We start from the raw sequence: 27,095 nt of genomic DNA, 5'->3' as shown, positions 1-27,095 counted from the left end.
TTATATTTCATATCTTTTAATAGATAACAAAAGAACTGAAATCCAAGGGAATGAAAGAAATTAAAGTCAGCAACATAGACTAACTTCAAAAAAGCTCTGAATTTTCAGATTCATTCTCCCACGCTACCCAGTGAATCAATTACACAGATTAGATCTAATGGACCCTTTGGCACAAGTATATCTTAAGACAAGGGCTCAGCTTGCACCGTTTGCACATCTAACCTTTGTGTTTTATATAAATCATATATCAAACTTATAATGGCAAGTAATTTGTATTATCAGAGGCTTTCAGGATAAACCTATAAGGAATGTATTATCATTCACTTTAAACCGGGGTTTCTCAAACTAGAGAAAGAGAAGTGGTACACAAGAGACAGTCAAATAGAAATTCCAGGGAAATCCCAGACACCCATATTTCCTAGGGGTGGGAAGCCTATACCATGTTTCTCAGACCATGGAATCTATGTATTATTGGTAGAAATGAATTCTAGCAGAGCAGACACCTGACCCACATTGTCCTGATCTCTGAAAGTACCTCACATGAGCTGCTTCTATCTGAATGCCTAAGGGTTTTATCTGTCTTGTAAAAGCAGTATTTGGGCTGGGCTCATCCTAGGGACTCTGGACTCTATTTCCCAAATACTTAAACACAAAGAAGCCCCTCTCAAATGGCAGCTTCAGACTTTTTATCCCTCTCTCTAAAAAGGACACTTATAGGATGTATTGGTTTTAATATTTTTATGCTTCTCTTCTCCCTATTAAAAAAAATTCTTTGTTATAAGAGATGGCTTTCTGGGAGGAGGAAAGATACAAGGGGAAATGTAGACAACAGATAAAAGATAAATAAAAATATTATTTTGTTCAATGAAAACAAAATAAATGCAAGTACCTATATATAGTTCCCCCAATATAGACATTCAATGGGTGATGTCTTTGCAGCTCTATCCTTACAACCTGACTATTTTGATGAAAGGATGCAAGATTAAAAAAAGGATATAGAGGGTTACAGAATAACAAAATCTGACAACTGGTTGTCCTAAAACTTTTAAATAGTTATGATTCTAGACTCTTCTACTCTACCCATCCCCTTTTATCATCACAAGGACAAAAAAAAACAACCTTTGAGGGAGGATATGCTTTCAGATTTTTTTAATTTTTATTGGGGACTTTTAACAGAAATACTATGATTTCATTAACATAGAGAGAGTTCCTGGTAAGGAACTCTCTCTATATAAATGCAGATCACCAACTGTTCTTAGGGAATTGGCTAAAGGACAGTGAGAGGTTAAGGGACTTGGTGAGGGTTTTATAACTAGTCAGTAGTCAAAAGTGGGACAGGAAGCTGAGGTTTCTTGATTCTGAGGCCAGCTCTCTATCTAGTAATCCATTCTGCCTCTAAAACTTTTGGTTATTCCTTCTCAAATTTCCCATGGCTCCCCTTTCCCAAATTATCTCAGCTGAGATCCCTGTCTCTTATATTATTGAAAAAAAAATTAGGTCATTCATCATGAGCTCCCTCCTTTCCCCTCTTACTCATCTCCTCTCACTCTGATGCTTTTGGTCACTATCTCCTCTTCACCCTGTCTTACACGAAGAGGGGAACCCTTACACCTTGCCAAGGATAATTCTTCTACCTACATAAATGATCCAATTCCAACCCATCTTCTCCAACAAATTGCTCTCAAATCCTTGCCTATCTACTAGCTCCTTCCGTAACTGCCTACAAGCATACCCATGTCTCCCCCATCCTTAAAAACCCTTCATTTTTATCTTTCTTTCCCCGTGAGCATCCTATACGCCTTCTGCCCTATGTGGCTACACTCCTTAAAAACTCCATTCCCTCTCTTCTCAGTCTTCTTAACTCTTACAATGTGACTTTAAAACTGATCTCTCCAAAGTCACCAATAATCCTGCTATATCTAGTGGCCTTTCTCAATTCTCATTCTCCTTGTACTCTCTGCAGCCTCTGGCACTATCCATCACTCTCTTCTCTTTGAAACTCTCTTCTCTTTGAAATGCTCTTCTCTCTAGGTTTTTAGTACATCACTCTCTCTACTCATACTACCTATCTGCTCTCTTAGTCTAATTTTCTCATCTAGATCACTTTCAGTGTCTAGATGAATCTAGTCATCTAGAACTTTCAGTGTCCCACAAGTCCTAGGTCTTCTTCTCTTGTCCCTCTATACTATTTCATTTGGTGATCTCATCAGCTCCCAAAGATTTAACTCCCATATCTATGCTGATGATTTTCTCAAATCTACTGATATAGCCCAAACTTTGATGCTGACTTTGTCTTGCATCTCCAATTGCCTTTCATATATCTCCAACTGGACGTCCAGTAGACATCGAAACTAAACATGTCCAAAACCGAACTGATTATTTTTCCACCTAACGGTTCCTCTTGCCTGCCTTCCCTATTACTATAGAGGCCCACCATCCTCCCAGACCTCTGTATTGAAACCTAGGAATCATCAAGGAATCATCTTGTATTCCTCATTCTCTCACCATCTTCCATTCCCCATACACACACACTTAAATCTGTTGCCAGGGCATGTTAATTTTCCTTCTTAACATCTCTTCAACATGCCCCCTGCCCTTCTCCCTCTGCCACCACTCCAGTGCAGGTCCTCACCACTTCATGCAACAATTTGCTACTGGATCCACCTGCTTCAAGACCCTCTCCTCCATCCATTCTTCATAACAAACAAGACCCTCCATCTCTTAACTCCAAGCATTCTCTCTGGCTGTCCCCCATGCCTGGAATTCTCTCCTCAACTCTGCCTACTGACTTCCTTGGCTTCCTTCAAGCCTCAACTAAAATCTCATCTCCTGCAGGAAGTTTTTCCCCAAGTCCCCCTTAATTCTAGTGCCTTCCCTCTCTTAATTATTCCCTATGTCATCTATATATAGCTTATTTTTACATAGTTGTTTGATAGTTGTCTCCCCCACTAGAGATTGGAAGCTCTTCAAGGGCAGTACTGTCTTCTGTCTTTCTTTGTATCCCTAACACTAAACATGATTTCTGGTACACAGACTGATTATTCATATTTGGGAAGAGTAATTAAGTATTTTTTAGACAGAGTTAGAAAACTATGGGTAAGGTTCTCACAAAGACCACAAAATTTTAAGGCTGAAAACCCACAAATCAATTAAAAAAACAGTAGTTATAAAAAAAAAATTCAGTACATAATCAGGATTTGTCGAGTAATCTGGCAAGGTGCAATGAGCTACAATTATTTAGTATACAAGAAATGAATAAAACGCTTCCTTTAATTAATGTTGCAATCTTATTGAAATATACTTTTAACTTAAAATGCCAAATTAAGAATTCAGAGGATCCTTCCCGCTGCTTCTCCATGTTCAGGTATTTAACTTGATCATCAGGATAATTCAAATATCTTAAGGGTTTATATTTAGAAATTCTGAGATGAGGAGATGAACTACATGAACAATTAATTTCTATGACTTCAGGTTTCAAAGCAAAGCATCTTAAAACTAATTTGACAACTGGGTCAACAGTTTTTAAAACTTATTTTTTATCCAATGGATAATTTCTAACTGTATGCTATCTAAATTTCACAAATACACAATTATTTATGTCAAAATTGGACTGGCCTTCTTGCTGTTTCTCACAAGTGACAATCCCAACTCATCATTCTGGGTCTTTTTTAAACTAGCTGTCTTTCAGACCTGAAAGGCTCTCTTTTTTCACTTCTCCCTCCTGGCTTCCTTCTAAGACTCAGCTCAAATCCCACTTTCTAAAAGAAGGCCTTTTCCAACCCCAACACATACATATGCATATATATTCCACTCTCCATAAGGTAACCTTCCACTTACATGAGATATTTCTTCAATGTACAATTTTTTGTATGTGGTCTCCCCATTGAAGCTCTTTTGACAGCAGGGACATGATTTTCCTTTTTTCTGTTTCCTCATTGCTAAGCAAAGTGCCTGATATAGTAAGTGCCTAATAAAAGTGTGCTGACTTGTTATCACAAAATGGCTTTCCCCTGACAAGTTCCTGAGCCTCTCCCCTCACAGCCAGATGGTATGTGTTCAATGAATGAAACCTCTTTTTAATATCAGCCTAACTGAACTCTAAATAGGAAGGTAAATCTGCTGCAGAAAAAAACTAGACAACATAAAATGAATTTAGAAATTACTAAGAACGGCCATAGGACTGCTATTGTTTTGGATGTCCTCCACCACTGCTCCAATCTAATAATGGTTCATTGAAAACTGATTATGATTTTTTTCTTCACAAACGTCTAAAGACATAAACTTTCTACATCCGTGTAAAAAGATGAAGAATCCAAAGGGTTTCCAAGAGAGAAAGAATACTGACTTGACCAAAGACATACACTGGCCACTGACTGGTTCAAGAAGAATAGAAAGAAATGCCTTCTTTAGTCCTTAATTGCTGCTCAGAGTAACAAAAATAACACTCCTTTTTATCATAGTGATTCAACAGGTAGCATGTACTTGTCATGCTTCTGGCAGTAATTTTCTTTTTTTAATTTTATTCAAAGATATTTTCCCATTTACATGTAATAACAATTTTCAACCTATGTTTTCAAAAATTGTAAGATCCAAATTGTCTCCCTTTACTTCTCCCCCCACCACCAGAGAAGGCAATCAATTTGATCTGGATTATACATATATTCTCATACTGGCAGTAATGTAAAAGTATGAAAAATGTAAAAAAAAAAGCTTTCAAAAAAGTGGAAGAAAAGATTCTAGAGCAGAGGTCCTTAACCTTGTTAGTGTCACAAACCCCTCAGATCTAATGAATCCTATGAACCTCTTTCCCAAAGCAACAGGGGAGATAATTAGGGTAAAAATGTGAGAGAGATCTCTGTTGCTATTATTAGACACAGAATTCTTGAAGCAGCAATGGAACTTGAAACATACACATGCCAACTCAAATTTTGAAATCCTAACCTGTAAGGAAAATCTATTTATACAAATAAAATGTTCATGCTTGAAGAGGTAATGAAATTTACCTACCAGTGTTTACTTTTGAAGTTACATGAGTGACATCAATTTTCTGAGACTTGATGGAAGCTGTAGCACGTGTAGATGGTGTTCTTGCTACAATCTTCTTTCGGTCTGTAGCTTTGGTTATCTTTGAAAGAGGTGCAAAAATACCTAAAGGAAAATATAGATTTTTACTCATTACTAAATATCAAATTTAGTATTTCCAACAAAAAGGTCAAATTCAACTATTTAGTATCACAATCAAGGAGCATTTATTTAGCACTCATTCAGTACTCAGGTTGTGGATGATGCAAGAAAAATTTAAGAACTAGTTCCTGCCTTAAAGAGACTTACAAAATAGGAAGAAAAAACTAATGACACAATTTTAGAACAAAGCAATACAAGTTTGGCAATTAGTAGGGTGTAAAATAAGTTTGGTAAAGGAAAAGAACAAAAGAAGGAAGCATTTTCAGATATTATTTCTGAAGAAATTGTTGTTTTAATGGTAGCACATTATATAAGAACCTTCCAAAGACTTAGCCCTCTCTTTCAGCTGAGGAGTCTATAGACTTTGAACAAACATGCACATGTATATACACATACATACATACACACACACACACACACAAATGCATGGAGAGATTATAAAATAGAAAATACAAGAAACAGTTCCTTTCTTAATATAGAAAATCACCTTTGGGATAACTTATTCCCTAATACTGTGTCTCCAATTCTCCAAATTCCAAACCTCTAAACCTCTTGCCTGGCTGGACTTTTTGTACACGTCTACTCTTTCTCAATATTATCTTCCTACTCTGGAATTCAATCTCTTTTGTATCTATAACAATTATGACATCTTTCAGACTCAGTGGTGGGACATGACAGGGTCTACCAGAGTGTCCATTCTACAAGGAATAGGATAAAACTCCTCATATAAAAAAAACTCCCAATAGTTTATTGAACTGAATTAGATTATGGTACAATCAATCATGAGATCTGAGTCACCCTGACACAGAGCTTAACTTGTTCATATAAGCAGGTTTCCCTTTAGCTAGCATCAGCTGTGATGGACATAAGCAGTAATGGTATGTTCTCCAGCAGAGTTGAGAAACACCCTGTCTCTGCTTTCTACCAGTGATAGGGTCTCTAGAGTGGAAATGGCTCTCCAATCAGAAGACTCTATTAATTATAATGTAATCAAGTTGAGGGGAATATTTTTTTTAAACTTTAAAAGGTCATATGCCATGATGTACTATAGATGCTATGAGGCTTACTGCAAAGAAATGTAAGACACTTCCTCTGCCATCAAGGAGTTTTTCATTTAGTGGGATCAACATGAGCATCTACAAAAAGAATATGAACCCACTAAAGCAATATATAAAGTATAAATTAACAAGGGGCAGCTAGGTGACTCAGTGGATAAAGTCAAGCCTGAAGATGGGAGGTCCTGAGTTCAAATCTGACCTCAGACATTTCCTAGCCATATGACTCTTGGCAAGTCACTTAACCCCAGTTGCCTAGCCCTTTACCACTCTCTTGCTTTAGAAACAAAACACATTATTGATTGTATGACAGAAGGTAAGGGTTATTTTAAAATTTTAACTAATAAAGTTGTTAAATGCTAAGAGAATGCTTAACAGAATAAAGGACTCAAAGTAACACTATAGTTTTCATATAAATTTAATTTGACAATTTAGATTTCTGGATTGTTCTTCTGAGAAAAATCTAAAGAGTTGTTAGTACTTTTACAACTTTGCAAATGAAATGTATAGACAAGATCCAAGCAAATAAATATCATTTGTCCAAGTAAACAATAATGTCATTTTCCTCAGCTTCAGATGAATGGTCTCCAAGTCACTTCTTAGCCATATCCCTTCCAATCCTTACTTCCCAGATCCCCTTTGCATATTATCTCCTCTCCAATACAATGGAAGCTTCTTTGTATCCTCAAAGTTCAGGAAAACACCTAGTAAACTGACTGCTCACATTATTAGTACATGACGCAAGATCTGAATTATTTTTCTAGACACTAGGCTCTGAAATTTCTCTATTCTACTAACTTGCTGCCATTGATCCTATGAGGTTAAGAGTTTTAAGCCTAAAACAGCAGAGTTTCATCTTTCTAAACCCCATTAATCAGGTTTGCCAGGTTACCCAAACCAGTTAGGAGTCAGAGGTCAAAAGCAGGAAAGAGAGGACCAAGTTATTCATGAAGGCAATCCAAGATCAAATAATGATACAGTCAACTTACTCATTAAATCCAAATGCCCATGCCCAGAATATAGTTCTGACACACAGCCACTCTCTGCCCTTTTTCAGAAAGAAAAGTAGCCTCCAATCAGAGAGAACCAAGTTCAAAGCAAGAATAAAATGAGAGAAAACTAAATAGGAAGGAAATGGTGGGTAAAGCCAGAATAAAATAAGAAAGTGAATAGTCTATATTCAACAATAGGGATTTTCAATTCATCCCTAAATTACTCCCAGTCTGTTGGAGGAGTAACTAACAAGTAAAATCATTTTTCTTAGCAAATGAGGCACCATTCACACAAACATACCATTAGACTGTTAAATTTATAGTCAATTCTGAAGACTTGTACCCATGGTACAAGAACTATTCCCCTGGCTAAAAGAAAAGCACATCCTTGTTCTTCTATAAAAGAGGATTTTGGGTCTGTTAATTATGAGTATAAAAAACACAGAAAATCATCAATACAGATAATGAAAGATTAACTATAATTGTAATATATTACCAATCTAGTGTGAAGTCTCCAACATGTTTTTGGTTATTGTGAATTCTTTCCAATTAAGCTGGATTAACACCTTACCATATTTGGGAGGGCATTTAAAGTACTGGACTTTTCCAACACTTCCATTATTTTTTCCTTCTGGTTCACTCAACTCAATGCCTGCCCATTGACCACTGGCAAATTCAGTTGTACCACAAAATCTTAATATTCCAACCTATGGAAATAAAATTAAATTAATTTTTGAGAATTATAATGAATTTAGAAAAAATGCCAGTAGGCAACTACTTTGTTATAAAAGCAAAAATAATATTCCATTATGAAATAAGACCATGTGAGATTAAAAGCAACATGAATTAAAACTTTTATACAGAAGGGAAAAAAAACATTAAACCTTGTAAGTAGTTTCTGGCAATGTCCTATTCTGAAGGCAAACAATAATTCTGAAATTTCAGGAAACTCTGAGAAGCTCATCTCTGAGTAACTCTGGAAAGAAAATTAATACAGAAAAGGGGCTTCCATTTTAAACGTCATAGCAAAAAGGCAGTCCAATATCATGAATAGGGAATGAACTCCCTTTCCTAAGGAAGTCAGAAAATAGAGAAAGCACTAAAAAAAGGGAGGCTTTCAGGGGAAATCATTTGTCAAAGTTCATGCTGTAGAAAAGATTTCCTCTGCACATCATCTTTTATTCCTAGTACTCATGATTTCTCCATTTGTTGGGTTCCTAGGAGATATTCTCCCATAAAATCTCTATAATTGGAATTTGTGCTGTATTAGGAATAGGAAAAATTACAGTTTTTAAAATGGGTAAAGGAAAACTTTCCCAAATCCTCCTTTATTTACATCTATATTAACACACAACAATGATTCTAAGATGGAAGGTATGGGTTTTAAAAATAAAGTTTAATAAATAAGCATTTTAACCTCAAAGCTCTCTTCCCATGATACGGAGGCCAGAGGGATCACTTTGGAGATTAGAAACATTTTACCTTCTGTCCTGCAATGACCACACGGTCTCCCAACTTCAGGCCCAATGATGCGAGTGTGGTTTTGCCAGCTGTAGAATCATAATTTGGAAGCACAGCTTTTGAGACATCACATGACAAAGGGATGGCATCCAGCAGCATTTGCTTGACTTGTTTAGCACTGGCAGCTGCATCTGCCATCTCTAATGGCATATCGACTGGGTCTGGAACAACATCAGCAGGGGTCTGTCCTTTATCATTCTACAAATAACATTAAGAGACAAATGTCAGCGTAAAATCAACTCAGAAAAAAATGTATATATGTACTTTTTCAGAAAATTGTGTTAGATACCAAAAAAAAAAAAGATATAAATAAGACAATCTTTCCTCCTTTTCCCCATAGGGCATCTAGGTGTCACAGTGAATAAAATACTGGATCTGGAGTTAGAAAGACTCATCTTCCAGAATCCAAATCTAGCCTCAGGCACTTACTTAGCTCAATGACTCTGGGCAAATCACTTAACTCTGTTTGCCTCAGTTTCCTCATCTGTAAAATGAGTTGGAGGAAGAAATGGCAAACCACTCCAGTATCTTTGCCAAGAAAATGCCAAAAGGGGTCATAAAGAGTTGGACATGACTGAACAACAACAAAGTCCCTATCTTCTAATAATGTGTAATAAAAACAGAAACAGAAGAAAAGTATTTTTAAATGGCCATTACTAATCTTTGTCACATTATTTTATCACACAAAAGGAACTTTGGAAGAATTTAGAATTTTTCCTTTGCATTTCAAGAACAGGACAAAACAGTTCGGAACATATTCCTATGTAAAAAGCTTGAGTGAAGGCAAGACAATTATAATTGACAATGGCTAAACTGAAATCTTAAAATATCCCTGTCCTGGATTCATCCCATTTTTTTTTTGTATCAAGAACAAATTCCTTTCCTCAGAATTCTTCCCTTTTGCCTTTAAGCATTTTCAGGTTTTGTGGGGTTTTTAAAAATTACTCTAAAATTCTCCCCAACTATTGCTTGGAATTACTTTGGTCAGAAAATAATCTATAATTAGACAATCAGCTCAGGTCCTAGGTTTCCACCAAAGGTCTCCAGTTAATGAGAAAAGAGCAGCAGGCAGTAGAGTTGACCCAAGCCTAAGGACTAGATAGTGGGCTGAGATTACCAGAAGGGTGGAAGGAGAGAAAGGAAAAGGATCTCAAGAGTACTAGTGAAGATGAGGTAAAGAGAACTAGTCTTAAAAGTAAAGAATTATTCTTAAGATGGTTACATTATAATAAGGTAGAAATATACATTTCTAAAAACAATATAAGCAATATATTGCCTGTCACAATTTATTACAGTATCTCATGGGCCGCAGTATCACACTGGATCTCAGAAGGAGATGGGTTAACAAAAAGTTAAAAGGATGACACTTGTCACCAGCATACTCCTAACAATCTAGCTTTATTCCACCATGTTCCTCTATCAGGTTTCTGTTGTTCCAGCCTCTCAGCCAGAAGCAATGTGCAAATTTATCTACTCTCTACCAAGGTAGCTCCTTAAGGGAAGTAAATGGTCAACAAACATAGTTTTGACTAGAGCCTGGCCTCTGGAACCAGGGAGATTTCTTTTGATTTCACATCATTATACTAAAGGTTACTCTTTCTCAAAGTTGTGCCCTTTTCATGACCCTTTTACAGGAATCTCAGAAGAGGGGAAAGTGTCTAGGAGGATTTAACCCTTTGGTCCTCACAGTCCCCCACAATTGCCATAAGAAAATACAGTAAACCAAAAATAGCCTTGAATGCCACACTGAAAAGGAAAATTGTAAAAAAATCTGAGCAAAAAACATGCATGATCAATATAAAACTTTGAGAAAAATTAATGTAGTAGGAAATAAATTAATAGATCCTAAGAAGGTTTATAGATAGAAACCACACACCCCCTAAGTCTGTCCTACCCTATATCCCATTTTACATGTGTACTTTGCATTACGAAGGGGAACAGAAGTAAATAGATGTAGTGCTTGAGGGGAAGTCTTTCTCTCTCTCTCTCTCTGTCTCTATCTCTATCTCTGTCTCTGTCTCTGTCTCTCTCTCTCTGGGTTGGTACTGTGGTGGAAAACAGTCTTGAGTATGAGCTCTGGTGCCTGCTGTGTGCTTGAGAGTTTTTTGTGGACTTTGGAAGCCTTCCTGATATAGCTTAGGTATTTAGTTAGGTAAAATTTTCTGTCCCTTTCCTACATTTCCCTTTTTTTCTGTATCTCTACTTTTATTAAAAACTCAATTGTTAAGAGCTACTAACAGACTCCTGACTTGAGATTTAATTTTATAAATGGTGACCACAATTCTTTTTTATTAACATTACATTTAATAATTTTATTTTCATTTATTACATTTGGCAGACCACAAAAGTTTAATGACTACCCTCAATCTTCTCCAATTTTCTTCACTTTTTACTCTCCTTAAGTCAATTTGTTAGTCGCTAATTCTGGAGCTCGAACTCCGTCCTAAGTGGTAGAGCAGATTTGAAATAGACAAAAGGACAGATTAACCTCACAACAATAGTCATTGGTCTCATACTAAAAAGCTTTAGAAGCCCCATAAAAGTGACAGATAAAACAATCTAAGGAAAGCTGCGCAAGAGTAGCAGGATGCCACAGGTTTACCAAAGGAAAGCCACCAGGCACAGAGCCACTCTCCCACACACATCCCTGCCTCCCACTGCTTCGTGCCATAGTCTGCACCCCTCACTCCCACCACTTCTCCTGCTGCTACCTCACAACCACTGCTGATTGCCCAAAGGTCCCAGAGCCATTTGGAAGCACCTTGTTTTTCCTGCGCAGAAGGATGAGACATAACTCAGGGCTGAGGGGTGACTGAGAACAGCAGGATAGCCATTGCTTGCTGCTGCCTGGGAGACCAAGTGTTTTTTTTCTTAGCCTCCAGGGAAACTACCCCGCCCCCACAGGCTACTATCTCACAGCCCAGAATTCCGGAGTGTTGGGGAGAAGTTAATAAGTCCAGCTCAGTCTTTTTTTTAATTGTCAGAAAGTGTTAAGATGACCAAGTTTAGCCTTATTCTAATCCTAGAAGTCTTCTCTTTCTTTAAGGCCTTTCCTGAACCCCAACATGTCTCTAACATTGGCTTAGGTGGGAGGTGGAACATTGAAGACAGCAATCAGGGAAAGCAGCAGTAAAGTTAACTTAAACTGCTCCCTTAATCCTGAGAAACTTTCAGGGCCTATTAAGGGCAAAAATCACAATAGCCCACAGCCTACCCTCCTAGACCAACTCAGAGAAGCTGCTCCTTGCCCACATGTTTATGATGAAAAGTGGGCCTCTGGTGTTTTAACCCCTAAGGGGGAAGGGGAAGTAAGTAAATTCTTCCAAATCTCTTGTCTAAACTTCTGCTTTTTCCTGTTGTCCCTCCTAAATTTAGTCTCAGAGTAAGGCTTTTCGCCTGCCCTCCATTCAAAAGCTAATTAGGGCATATCTCCATCTACAACAAATTTTTTTTTTCTCAACACCCAACCCATTAGCCATATGAGGCTCTAACCCCTAGCCAGTACATACTAAGGTAGTACCTACAAACAGGAAGTAGAATTCCAAGCAATTTAATAATTAGATTTAAAAATATTTAGGTGTCTGAGTATGGTGCTAAAAAGCATGGCCCAAACTCTGAGAGAACAATTTCCTAACTATCTGAAACAGCTCCTGTTCCAGGAGAACTTTACTGAGTTCAAACAGCTCACAGTTTCAGAATTGTTTTGTTTAGTACTGTTCCTGGGTGTGCTTATATTAACTGGATTCCTTGCAATTTACCTATTTCTCCTCAAGGGAAAACAACAGAAAGTTAGTTTGATTGACATCAAGACGTGGATAGAAAACCTTGAGAAAAACTTGAGTAATCTCAAGATTCAAAAGAGAAGATTCATCTCACTACACCCCCTTACCACCTAAACCTACCCTGCCTCACCCTGACCACCCTTGCTCTTGTGACCACTTTCTCTCCTACCTTACTCGGCTTTCCCACCTACTACCCAAACCCACCCTTTCTTTCTCCCTCCATTACCTACTCCATTGCAACTAAAACAATGAGCCAAGCAACAGAAATTGAAAACAATTCAGTTAAATTCCTATTCCACTTAAAGGAAGTACCCACTTACAATAAGAGTGGAGATTTAGTGACAATTGGGCACCATATTCCTTTCACTCTATAGGATATTGAGAAATTCAAGGAAAATACTCCTTACTTTGAAGATGATCCCATTGTGATTATCAAAAAGCTAGAAAGTATTTACTGCACTTATGATCCCATATGGATTGATGTGGAAAATTTGCTCCAAGCCTTTTTAATGGAAAGAGAAAAAAATAAAATTATTTCTCTTGTTAATCAGGCCTAGGGAAGGAGAGCAATTCATTGGACATGGGAAGACCTAAAATGGAATTTGAATAAAGAGAAAGATTACTTGAAACTATGCCCGGCTAGTTGATAAAATACAACACCCATTCCTATTGAAAACACTAGAAAGTATAGGAATAGAAGGACCTATCCTAAAAATAATAAACAGTATATATCTAAAAACATCAGCCAACATCATCTGCAATGGGGATAAACTAGAAGCCTTCCCAATAAGATCAGGAGTGAAACAAGGATGCCCATTATCACCTCTATTATTTAACATGGTACTAGAAACACTAGCAGTAGCAATTAGAGAAGAAAAGGAAATTGAAGGTATTAAAATTGGCAATGAGGAGAACAAGTTATCACTCTCTGCGGATGATATGATGGTCTACTTAAAGAATCCTAGAAAATCAACCAAAAAGCTAGTCAAAATAATCAACAACTTTAGCAAAGTTGCAGGATACAAAATAAACCCACATAAGTCATCAGCATTTCTATATATATCTCCAACACATCACAGCAGCAGGAATTAGAAAGAGAAATCCCATTCAAAATCATCCTAGAAAATATAAAATACTTAGGAATCTATCTTCTGAGACAAACACAGGAACTATATGAACACAACTACAAAACACTCTCCACACAATTAAAACTAGATCTAAACAATTGGAAAAACATTGATTGCTCATGGGTAGGACAAGCTAACATGATAAAAATGACAATCCTGCCCAAATTAATTTACTTATTTAGTGCCATACCCATTGAACTACAAAAAAACTTTTTTACTGAATTAGAAAAAACCATAACAAAGATTATTTGGAAGAACAAAAGATCAAGGATATCCAGGGGAATCATGGGAAAAAATGCAAAGGAAGGAGGACTTGCAGTCCCAGATCTCAAACTATACTATAAAGCAGTGGTCATCAAAACAATTTGGTTATGGCCAAGAGACAGAAAGGAGGATCAGTGGAATAGACTTGAGATAAATGACCTCAACAAGACAGTCTTTGATAAGCCCAAAGATACCAGTTTTGGGGACCAAACCCCACTATTTAATAAAAACTGCTGGGAAAATTGGAAGACAGTATGGGAGAGATTAGGTTTGGATCAACATCTCACACCCTACAGACCAAGATAAACTCAGAATGGGTGAATGACCTGAATATAAAGAAGGAAACTATAAGCAACTTTGGCAAAAACAGAATAGTATACTTGTCAGATCTTTGGGAAAGGAAAGATTTTAAAACCAAGCAAGAGCTAGAAAAAAAATCACAAAATGTAAAATCAATAATTTTTATTACATCAAATTAAAAAGTTTTTGTACAAACAAAACTAATGCATCCAAAATTAGAACGGAAGCAACAAATTGGGAAACAATCTTCATTACAAAAATCTCTGACAAAGGTCTAATTACTCAAATTTATAAAGAGCTAAACCAATTGTACAAAAAAATCAAGCCATTCTCCAATTGATCAATAGGCAAGGGATGTGAATAGGCAATTTTCAGTTAAAGAAATCAAAACTATTAATAAGCACATGAAAAAGTATTCTAAATCTCTTATAATCAGAGAAATACAAATCAAAACAACTCTGAGGTATCACCTCACACCTAGAAGATTGGCTAACATGACAGCAAAGGAAAGTAATGAATGCTGGAGGGGGTGTGACAAAGTTGGGACATTAATGCATTGCTGGTGGATTTGTGAATTGATCCAACCATTCTGGAGGGCAATTTGGAACTATGTCCAAAGGGCACCAAAAGACTGTCTGCTCTTTGATCCAGCCATAGCACTGCTGGGTTTAAACCCCAAAGAGATAATAAGGAAAAAGACATGTACAAAAATATTCATAGCTGCGCTCTTTGTGGTGGCAAAAAATTGGAAACTGAGAGGATACCCTTCAATTGGGGAATGGCTGAACCAATTGTGGTATATGTTGGTGATGGAATATTACTGTGCTCGAAGGAATTAATAAAGAGGAGGAATTCCATAGGAACTGGAACAACCTCCAGGATTTGATGCAGAGTGAGAGGAGCAGAACCAGGAGAACATCGTACACAGAGACCAATACACTGTGGTACAATCAAATATAATGGACTTCTCCATTAGTGGCAATGCAGTGATCCTGAACAACTTGGAGTAATCTACAAGAACATTATCCACATTCAGAGGAAAAACTGTGGGAGTAGAAACACAGAAGAAAAACGACTGCTTGATGACATGGGTTGAGGGTATATGGTTGGGATGTAGACTCTAAATGAACATCCTAATGCAAACACCAACAACATGGAAATAGGTTTTGATCATGTAATACCCAATGAAATTGTTTGTTGACTGCGGGAAGGGTGGGTGATGGGGAGGGAGGGGAAATAATGTGACTATTGTAACCAAGGAATAATGTTCTAAATTGACTAAATAAACTAATTCAAATTGGAAAAAAAAAAGAAACTATGCCAGGCTAGAGAGGCATTACTAAAAGTTAATGAGAGCTTGTTCTGATAGGCCTGGTACATAGACAAAATTCTAAAATCTCCAGCAAAAATATGATGAAAATCACTCCCAATTTATGTATAGACTTATTGAGCTGGGAGATAGATATATAGACCCGGATCTTTCCAGAGAAAGGGATGTCAGACAATTAAGAAGACAGTTTGTAAAAAACTGTTGTAAAATGATCAAAGACTATTTTAAGACTAACTGCCCAAACTGGGTTAATATGGATCTCAAGGAATTGCGAAGAGAAGCATGTCTTTAAGGGCCATGAAAAGAAAGATGAAGACAACAGTGACTTAGTGGAGGCATTAAGCAAGGAAATAAAAGTACTAATGAAAAAAAAATTGAAAATGCAAATCAAGGAGTAACTATAGCCCCTTTACAAGAATCCATAAATCAACCATTAATGTATTACTTCTATGGAAAAATGGGTCACATAATGATGAACTGTAGAAAGTGGAATCAGGCAAATAGAAATAATAACAATTATAGAAATAATAATAGAAACACATTTAGAAATAATCATTTGAATGAAGCAAATAATAACTCACACCAAAATACCCAAAATGGGGCTCATCCACACTATAATCAGGGTAGAAATCACCCTCTGTAAAGAGGACACCAGAGAAATAGCCAGAAATCTTTATGAAGGTGTGAGGGGGAATAAAGGGCTGTGGAATCAGACAGTGAAACTTGATTTCTCAGACCCTGATGTTTTAATGCCAGTTATACCAGTCCATTCTCCACCCCCCCCCATCATAATGAACCTCATGTAACCCTGAAGGCTAGGAACAAGTATTATTATTGTCTCTTAGACACCAGAGCTTCCAGATCAGTATTGGTGAGTAAACCTGATTCTGAATGCAACTCTATTTGCTCTTTAAATGTAGTAGATATATCAGGAGCACCTCTAAAGGTCCCAAAGCTTTTCCCTCAAATGGTGTCTGTGGGACCCCTATCAGTAGAACTTTTAGTGCCTGGTTGCCCTATAAATTTGTTAGGGAGAGATCTTTTATGTAAACTTAGAGACACAATAACATGCTCTCAAAATGGCTCTATGATGCTAGAATTGCCTGAGGAATTCTTAAACTTGCTTCCTGTATTTCTTTTAGACAGTCAGAAGGTGAAATCCCAGCTGATATACCTGAGTCTCTCTAGGCTACATCTTCTTTTGAAGTAGGACTACTCAAATCAGCTGCTCCTGTTCAAACTGAGACAAAAAGTGGTTCATCTCCTTCTATTCCTCAGTATCCTCTATCAAAAGAGGCAATTGAGGCAATTACTCCAGTGATAGATTTATTAATTGAGCAAAGAATAACAATTCCATGCAAATCTGAACCTAATACACCTTTTAAAAAGCCAAAATTAGGCACAGATGGAAAACCTGTATATCGATTTGTACAGGATTTAAGGGCTGTAAATAATCATGTCATAAAAAGACACCCTGTGATTCCCAACCCAGTCACAATTATCTCCTCTATTCCATGCACAGCCACATAATTTACTGTGGTAGATCCGTGCACAGCCATTTTTCTCAATCCCTATTCAAAAAAATTCCAGGAATGCATTTGCCTTTACCTGGAAAGGCTCCCAAACTCAGTCTGCTTGGGAAGGTCTGTTCCAAGTCCTATTAACCACTCCAACTGATATCAGAATTGGAGAAAAGGACTGATTCATTGTTCACATGTAAAAAGGGTATCTTCTATAGACACTGATTGACTGTATACTGTAATGCAATTGTGTGTGTGTGTGTGTGTGTGTGTGTGTGTGTATACTCCTCCTATGATTGGACTACAGATATAAGTCCATAGACAAGTTGGACACTGTTTTGGTCAACAGTTGTGGAATAGGAACTAAGAATTTTTGATTTTTTTAAATTTTACTATTTTTTTCTTTTATTTGCAAAATGATAAGTTTAAAATATCCATTAGCCCTAATGTCAACGCATACCCAAAAGCTTTAGACTATAGAAACCTGCCATTAATTGTTAAATATCATGGAACTGTTACTAATAAATGTGCCTGATCTCAGAAAAAGGAATCACAAAAGAGCCACTGTACAGTGCCGAGAAGCACAAGGTCAATCCTCGTAGGATTGATGAGAATCTGCACCAAGATAGAGGACTTTTTTTGAGGTTTGAGGAAGCAGTTGTTTGATGTCAAAAGCAGGATTTCCCCATGCCAGATTTCCAACAAGTACCTCAGTTTGGCTGCCATCTTGGCTCCCCTCTCCCTGAGAGTGAAGGTAAAATCAGACCAGGGAATCATATTTCCCTTTGCTCCAAAATCTAGTCCCTTTTCTCCCTTTATAGTACGGCAATTTTCTGTAGTCCTGGCTGCCAATAGATAAGTGCTACATTATTATAATTGTCCTACAGGCTTGCAGGACATAAATCCAATAGAATATTCTTCAAGGACTTCCCAGAATTACCTCCCAACAATGAAAAGACATCAGCATAGAATACTACTACAATAGTCTCCATAAGTAAATCTGAAGTAAGCAAACTTCAGGTCACATCCCAGTTCTACCATTTGAGTAATTAAAATAGTGGAAGACATAAACTGTGGCAGTTAAAAGAGTGGATGAGTAAATTGTGACTGCAGAAAATATGGTTTCAAGACAGTGTCTTGTTTTAAATCAAATATAAAATGGTCGCCAGGGAAAATTTCCCAATTATTAAATATACCCAAGTCAGCTGGGTTTTATAAAGATTTTAATTCATAAAAATGAGGAATTAAAGAAAGGGAGAGAGAGAAAAAAGGAAATAATGAGAAAAGGATAGGCCGGCCCAGGCCAGCCCTGGCCAACCCAGGCCCAAGCCCTAAGAGAAAGATCAGTCAATCCTTTATCCACTCATCACAAGATTTGTCCAAGCAAGGATTCAGAGGGACAGTCTCCTCAGAGGGAGTTCCAGCCAGAGTTGGCCTCCCTGAGACTGTCCTGAGACTCAGCTTTTCCTCTCCTTATAAAGGGAATTTTCTCTTATGTCACCTCCCCTAATTTCTCACATCTACCAATCACAGTAGACGTTTTCCAAAGGACAGACCATTCTTAGTTCACACCTAAGAAGGTTTAAATTTTTGATTAAGTTCACACCAGAAAATCTCTGAATAAGTTCTCACCTCTTTGCTCCTTGTAAATTCACAATTTGCCTGACCTTTATAGGTACTTAGCACCCTTTTGTATTAGATCTAAAAACAGGCACAGCTTAAGAACTTTTTGCCTTACTATAAGTATAGGTTTAAGTACTTTTCATTGTTTAGCAAGGAGTTTACAACTTTATCTTCCCCTAGGGCATGCCCAAGTAGGGGTGGAGTAGAGTTCCCACATTCCTGGTCAAGTACCATCACTGCCCAAATGGGGAATGGTCTTAACCAAACCTTATGAAGTAGGGTCTGAGAATTTTTAAGGTTCACAATACAAATATGTAATATTAATAAATAATAATATTTATTTATGGCTTTAAGATTTGCAAAATGTTTTACAAACATCTCATTTTACTGGGACCTAGTATTCTTATCTATGAAAAAAAAGAGGTTGATTATATGGAACTCAAAGATTCCTACCAATTCCAAACCTATTTTTCTATTAAATTAAATTATTATATATATTAACCCAGAAGTATATTTAAGTATCCCTTTGCTTAGATATTTTCATCCAAAAACAAATATCCAAGTAATTTCAAATGTCTGGATTTTCCAAGTTAGGAAATGTAGTTGATACACATACCAGTATCCCTCAGTTTAATACTACTCCTTTACCAAGAGGAAAAGAATATATGTGAGATAAAAACAGGAAAAATGGAGATTAAAAAAGACACTGTGGAAGAGTTTAAATGACCACTGACCAAGAAGAGCTACTTGATTTACTGAAATGAAGTACTTAAGATGGCAAAACAGAGGAGGGAAAAAATAAAGAATAAATGCTTACTTCTAAAAATAAAATACAACAAACACATAAAATAGGCTGGAGGGTGAGCATCAATCTAAAAATAAGGGGGCATCAGAAACAAAGCACTGAGCACAAAAGTTAACAGTATGTAAAAATTCTGGAGTTTATCATTGAAATCTTTCTATTGGGAGCACTGGGTTACCTGAAGAGCCTTTGAAGGAATTAAAGACTGTTTAATATACAGAAGGTCATGGGAAGAGTACTGATTTGTCAACTAATATTTGAACAGTTATTTACATGGGTCAAAGGAGCATAGGCTTAGAATTGCAAGGTATCTAAGAGACCATCTAGTCTAACCCTTCCACTGTACAAATAAAGAAATGGAGGTGCAGGGAGGTGAAGTGATTGTCCCAAGAGGGATAGTAAGTAGCAAAGATAGGATCAGAACCTAGGCCTTGGGTTCAGTGGCCTTTCCACTACAACATGCTACCTCTCTGACAGGACTGGGCTTATTTTGCCTGAGCCCAGATGGTGGAGCAAAGACTAAGCAAAAAAAGTCACAGGGAGGAAGAACATCATAACAATTAGACCTAAACTAAAACCAAATGGGCTGCCTTGTGCTGTAGTATACACTGCTTTTCACTAGAAGTGTTCAAACAGCAAGGAGAGAATTCACAATCTAGGTAGGGGTCTGAATAAACCTCAAAGGTCCTTCACAAAGATTCAATTATTCCTTTTTATTATTATATATTACATTTTTGTACAGGAGTGACTTCAATTTTACTTTAATATTTTACTTTTGCAATTGAGAATATAATGAAAATCAGAAAAAAATTTCCCCCTCTAAATATGTGATTTTTAAACATTTATTGAATCATTTAACACATTTTTTCTTAAACCTCTTGAAATAAATTCCCCTCCCACACATACATACACACACCCAGAAATATCTCTCAATTTGTATAACTCTCTAAAGGATATATAACATTAACTTAGCTTCTCTAACTCCCAAAAGCATACTGAAAAAATTCATGATTTAGGAGCTAAATCCTAGGGAGGTGATAGAGATAGACTGATGTTAAGTGACTTGCTTAGGATCACAGAAATAGTGTTTCACTTAGAGGTAAGTGTCAAGGGGTGGGATTTGAACCAGAGCTTCCTGACCCCAACATAGCACTATAACCACAAGCTTAGTCCATCTGTCCCTCAATCTTTATCATGTAAACCAAGTAGAAATGAGATTTAACACATGAATTTGTATTTAATATGCAACTTTTCCAGAATGCATCTATGAAACACCATGACCCAGGCTCCAATCATGGTTCTGATGTTACCTGCATGGCCTGGACAAGTCTCTTCAACTCTCCAATTCTCTGCTTCCTCATCTGTAAAATGAGGAGGTTAGGCATCCTCCACAAAAATCTAAGGTCCCTTCCAGCTCTGAACCTACAATCTTGGCATCTGAATGTCTAAATTGCATCTGCATCCACAAAAAAAAAAAAAAGAATTCTCCTCTTCTACTCTTTTATAGACATAAACTTTAACTGATTATATAGTAAATAACAATTCATTTCCTGGCTGAAAGCATAAAGTAATAGAAATTGCATCTAAAATGGAAGAGGACCCCAGAAGAGAAAGGGGCAAACTTTGGTCAGGAGGCTAAAAAACCCTATGCAGCTCAGGCAACAATAGCATGAAGCATTTACTATCACATAGCACTAAGGGTGGTATATTACATTTAAATCTCATTAGCAATTACTTGATTTCTTTGAGTTAAGTTTTATTATCAAAAAGAAGCAATTTGTCCACGCTCTGGGATGGCCCAAGTCTGGCTTAGACCTTGAGGGCTCTAAACCAAAATGGCCAATCTGTCATTACTTTCACAGAGCTACCTTGTATTCAGAAACAAACTTTCAATTAATTTATCATTAGTCAAAAATGTGATACATTTAGTTGATAATTTCTAAATTCTTTTTTTCTGCTTGGTTGGAGATGATGGGTTCGGAGGGCATGGGATTCTTCTTTGAATTTGGGACTCTTACCCTAAAGGCAGGATTTGCTCCATGTTCCAGTAAACACTTCACAGCCCCCGTGCACAAGTTAAACGCTGCAATATGCAGAGGTGTTCCAAAAGAAAAGTCACTGCATGTAGCATCCACATCTGCAATTAAATATCACAAGTATGTTAACTCCACATTCATCTGTAGATAAGAAAAAACAATGCACAATTATATTTTGAAGAATCCTTTGTCACAATGAAATAAAGCTCAACTATCCTCCTGGAAAGACGGCTCCAGGAAAAAGGACAAGAACTCCTGATGACAACCAGCCAGACTCTCGATGGTCAGAATATAGTACAATGAAACCCATCTGTCTGCACAGAATCTACAATGGGCTTTTTGAATCTCACCAAAAAAGCTACTGCTTAAAACCATAAGCTCAAGCTGTTGAGCCCAATGTAGGTGTTACTCAATTTTTATTTTGATTTTTCACTATTTCACATTTCTAAAAATAACGGAACATCTACTAATGTGAAACCACACTGAAATTTTGAGTTTACTTTTGAAATGAGAAACAGAATGAGATTCTGAGGTGGTAGTTAACAGGATGAATTATGGAACAAAACAGAGGCACAGCTGGAGCTAGAATCCAGAAAAACTAGGTTCAAACCATAGTAATTACACTAGCAGCCCAAGCATGGCTAAGTCACTTAACTTCCAGTTTGTTCATCTATAAAATAAGGGTAAAGGCTCCTACACTCACCATCCTCTACAAAAATCCTACTCCAGTGCTTCATCATGGCCTGGGCTCTGAAGGTATACCAGTAGACCACAAACTCTGAAATTCTAAAATATATTCCTAGGAGCCCAAATAGGCTTTTGTAAGTACTTATTTTTCATATACTGTATTAATTTCTATTTATTAGGAGAATTATTGTATATTTCCATGCCTGGGATCTGGGTCAAAGATACCATATAGTCTGGTGTTTTTTGCAATTTCTCTGTCCTTGGGAATCCCAAGGAATGCCTTTTTTTAACAGAATGTGTACTTGCTCCCCAAGATATAGATATGGAGAGGTGTGAGATAGGTTAATGGACCACCTCTTAATGAGCTATCACCAATTAAAGGTACCTTGGGATATTCAAGGGAGGGACTTAATAATGAATTCCTAAAAATCTATTCATAAGCTACTCAACCCAGCTTGGGTCATTCCCAGTCCCAAGAAAGAAATGGAGGGGGCAGCTGGGTAGCTCAGTGGATTAAGAGCCAGTCCTAGAGACGGGAGGTCCTAGGTTCAAATCTGGCCTCAGCCACTTCCTAGCTGTGTGACCCTGGGCAAGTCACTTGACCCCCATTGCCTAGCCCTTACCACTCTTCTGCCTTGGAGCCAATACACAGTATTGACTCCAAGAAGGAAGGTAAGGGTTTATTAAAAAAAAAAAGAAAGAAAGAAATGGAAACCTATATCACTTCATCAGTTATGATGCTGGCCTATCCAATATACCTGAAATAACAAATAAACTTATATTCTTACTCAAAAATCAGTCTCTTGAGATAATTTAATAGTAACACTTTGTAAAGGCCAGCCCAGGTAACTAGAGAAAGCTCATCAACAGCAGACTCAACATTTCTAAAGGAATTATCTCACCATGGCAAAGAAAAATACAAACTTGTGTCTTCAGGCCAGTGTAGCTCCTACATCTGATTTTACAATAATGGCAACAAATACTAACTAAGCTGCTGATACTCTCCCATGTGAGATTCTTCTTCCATGGCCAATGAGTAGAAAAGCATACTAGAGGAACAGAATCCTATCAGTCCTTACATTCTTCATGTGATAAAGCCAGAAGACAGAAGGAATTTACAAGATGGAAGAAGGATCACTGGTTCTCCTTGGTGAGGTAAATAAAGGTGCTGGTAGACTTGGCTCTAATATGTGTCCAAAAGACAAGAAAAAACATTTCATGAGATATTTAGTCATTTAATATCAATGTTCCCTAATAAGTATTTGTAAAAAGGCTACCATGAAAATAACAGCATTTGATATTGGGTAGAAAAAGAAGATATTGTCCTCAGAACTCAGAAAGACCTTCCAAATCAAATCAACATGTATGCTGATTCTCAGAGACTTCAATCCAAAGGTGGAAAAATATATGGAGGGCAAAAAATATTTTGGAAAGTATAGATGAGAAATAAGGAAAAATGAGAGGCCCAAAGAAAAAGTTATTATATTTAACACACAGGAAACAATACATTACTAATGCAAGAATTCTTCCTGAATCGTATATATATGTATATATACACACACACAATTAGCTTGCTGACTTATTAGAATAAAAATCAAAATGAATCAAAATTAGAATAAAAGTGAGGAAAAGATATTGTATGCAGTTAAAACAACCCTATCCCAACCTATTTCAACAAGTGACTGATAAAGAAAAATGGAAGAAAAAGCAAAGACAGTCAATAATTTCATATAGGCTTAACTGATCAATCTAAATGACCAAGTTTCACCACTCAATTATCATAATAAGAAGATCAAAAGAGACTTTTAAGAGTGCCTTGAGGGGCAGCTGGGTAGTTCAGTGGATTGAGAGTCAGGCCTAGAGATGGGAGGTCCTAGTTTCAAATCTGGCTTCAGATACTTCCCAGCTGTGTGACCCTGGCAAGTCACTTAACCCCCATTGCCTAGCCTTTATTACTCTTCTGCCTTGGAACCAATACACAGTATTGATTCCAAGATGGAAGGTAAGGGTTTAAAAAAAAAGTGCCTTGACAACAACCAGAGGGCTAAGGTAGCCTACAACCACATCAATTTAAAACATAAATGTATTAATAAGATGTAAATAATAAGAACTCTAATTAATTCAATGGCCAACCAAGACTCCAGAAAATTGATGATAAAGAATGTTGCCTACTTCCTGACTGTGACATGATGGACTTAAATTATGAAGGAAATAAATTTTTTGGACACACCCTATGTGGGGATTTGTTTTATTTGACAATGCACATCTGTTACAATGATACTGCTTTTTAATGTCTAATATGGAAATATGGTTTGTATGACTTCATATGTATAATTGTTATGTTGCTTGCCTTTTGAAGGGATGGGAGAGGAGAATGAGAAAAAATTTGGAACTCAGAAATTTTTAAATGAATGTTTAAAAAATTATTACATGTAATAGGGAAATATTCAACACAATTAGTGAAAATATATCTTTTTTAAAAGAATGTTGGGAGGGGGGTTCTTCCTCCTTCTCCCAATATTGGGAGATATGGAAAAGAGAGAAAATAAAAGTTTTCTTAATGGGGAAAAAATAAAATTATTTTAAAAGTACAAAAAAGATCTTAGGGAAGAGTGATGAAATATTATGAACAGTAAATATCATCTCAGAATAAGATATTTTGTTTTCTTTTTTAGTCTTAGAAATATATCCACCTAAACAAAATTATCCTAAGGACATTTATATCCCATGGGGCATCCCCCCAACAAAAGATGACTCTAAGCCTGGAATGACATGGATCTGGATTTATCTCAGGGAGTCTGACTCCCTCCAAAAAGGAAATAAGATGTCTCTATCATCTCTCACTCATTGCCTCCATCCTGGAATAAGTCCAAGGAAATCACTAAAACAAACCTAGAGTTTTCCCAAAATGTAGGAGATGGGGTTCCTTCTCAAAGGAGGTACTTGGTATACAATATGAACATTAGGTACAGGACAGCTATTTTATTTCATCTACAGGCAAAAATGCTCAAGATTCCAAAGGTTCTCAAGCATACATAAATACATTTTCAATAAACATGAAATATTTCAAAAAGTTCATTACGTTCATTATCCTCTCTCAAAACATCAAGAGCATTTATTAAACATCACTTGTGCCAAATACTATAAGTGCTAGGATCCTCCTTCCTTTTTAGTACTTCCCAGAAAGACACTGGCTGAGCAAGGAGCCAAAGGGCCACACATCACATCTAGGTGATGCCTAGAAATCAGCCTCTTCTGAGATGAATGAAGAGCTGAGGCCCTGGACCCTGCTGTCGAGGGGAGCCCCTGGGACATGACAGGAGGGTTGAATGCAAACAGAATAAGGGGTCACTAAACTATACAGGAGGATCTTGGAGGCTACAGACTAAGTTTTTAAAAGGGATATATTAGATGGAATTTTTATTTATTTTGTTAAATACTTTCAAATTACATTTGAATGTAATTCAGGCCATGCCAGGGCTGTGGGCCACATCCATGTTTTAAGTCAAACCCTATGCTGCTCTTAAATAGAGGAAAGCCCTGGAGTGCAGGGCTCCATGCTGCCCTGGGGACCACTCTCTCTAAGCTCCTCCTGTGTGAAGTGAGGGGGTGGGACCCTCCAAAGCTAGACTGGGTTTAGGAGACATGGAGCAAAGGAGAGCATCATTTACATACATGAGTATACACACAGACCTAAACAACAATCTACCAATTTGGACACTCATTCATCCCTAAGCGCATCCCTGGGGATGGGCATCCCTGAGCTCAGAACAATAAACTTCACTGCAAAAGGACTGGCAGATAAGGAGCTCTATCCCAGCAGGGGAGAGGGGAGGCTCTAATTAAGCCTTTTCTCCCTAATATACTGAGAGCTGAAAGAGAACATCCATGATTGTGTGACACATGTACAAAGATAAATACAAAATAGATGCAAAACTAAGGGCTGGCACACTCTTCTTCCTCACATCTGCTTCTTGGAGTCCCTGTCTCCTCATGGCATTGTGGAAAAAGCAGGGGTTCAGAGAACATGGGTCCTACCCCACTTCTGATGTTTAATACATGATCTTAGACAAATCACCTAGGCTTTATGGGCCTTGGTTACTTCATTTGTAAAATAAGTGCATGGGATTTGATAACCTCGAGAATACTTCTAGCCCTACATCTATAATCCTCTGAGTGCCACCTCCTGCAGGAGGCCTTCCCTGATTATCTCAATTGGGGGTACCACCCTACCAAAAATCACTTTGAATTTATTTTATATATATTTTGTACTTCTCTATTTTTGTGTTGAATCCTCCCATTAAAATATAAGCTCACTGAGGACAGGGATAGTTTCAGGTTTGTCTTTGTATCTTTGACTTTGTATACACTATCTTCACAGTGCACATGGGTGAAATTAGGTGAATTAGGTAAAAGAATTTAGGTAGCACAGCAGTTAGAGCTCTGGGCCTAGAATTGGAAAGACTTGAGTTCAAATTTGACCTCAGATACTTACTAGCTTGTGACCCTAGGTGAGTCCCTTAATCTGCTTCTTTCCTATCTATAAAATGGGGATAATAATAGAGCCTATTTCCCATGGTTGTGTGGATCAAATGAGATCTCTATTTAGCCCACTAGCACTTAAAGGCTTATTTCTTTTCTAAATATATTTTGACTGGAAAAAAGAAGCTTTAGGATCTGCTTTACAATGTTAGGCCCAACAGATCCAGGGCCCATGAGCAGAAATGACAAAAAGGCACACTTCAGTTCCATCTAGGTAAAACCTTTCTAACAACTGAAGCTGTCCCCAAAGGTCCTGAGCTCCCCCATAGGATGGTGCCTGTGAGACTGGAGATCCGGGCAGGGGCAAGGAAGTCATCTCAAATGACCATG

The 27,095-nt window shown here is 37.2% G+C and overlaps 1 protein-coding gene across 6 annotated transcripts in view; it reads right to left on the bottom strand.

Moving 5' to 3' along the window:
* The window catches only part of CLIP4 (CAP-Gly domain containing linker protein family member 4), a 144,635-nt gene that overhangs the window by 50,186 nt on the left and 67,354 nt on the right, over positions 1 to 27,095 (bottom strand). For all 6 annotated transcript variants that reach the window (XM_007476030.2, XM_056813219.1, XM_056813220.1 and 3 more), the window contains 4 exons: positions 21,519 to 21,637; positions 8,714 to 8,950; positions 7,803 to 7,938; positions 5,008 to 5,148 (listed from right to left, as the gene is read on the bottom strand). In XM_007476030.2, coding sequence (XP_007476092.1) covers positions 5,008 to 5,148; positions 7,803 to 7,938; positions 8,714 to 8,950; positions 21,519 to 21,637 — 633 coding nt within the window. The remainder of the gene's footprint in view (positions 1 to 5,007; positions 5,149 to 7,802; positions 7,939 to 8,713; positions 8,951 to 21,518; positions 21,638 to 27,095) is intronic.

Source organism: Monodelphis domestica, chromosome 1 (genome assembly GCF_027887165.1).
Source record: "Monodelphis domestica isolate mMonDom1 chromosome 1, mMonDom1.pri, whole genome shotgun sequence".
In the NCBI taxonomy this organism is placed as follows: domain Eukaryota; kingdom Metazoa; phylum Chordata; class Mammalia; order Didelphimorphia; family Didelphidae; genus Monodelphis; species Monodelphis domestica.
This window is presented reverse-complemented; position numbering and strand designations above follow the sequence as displayed.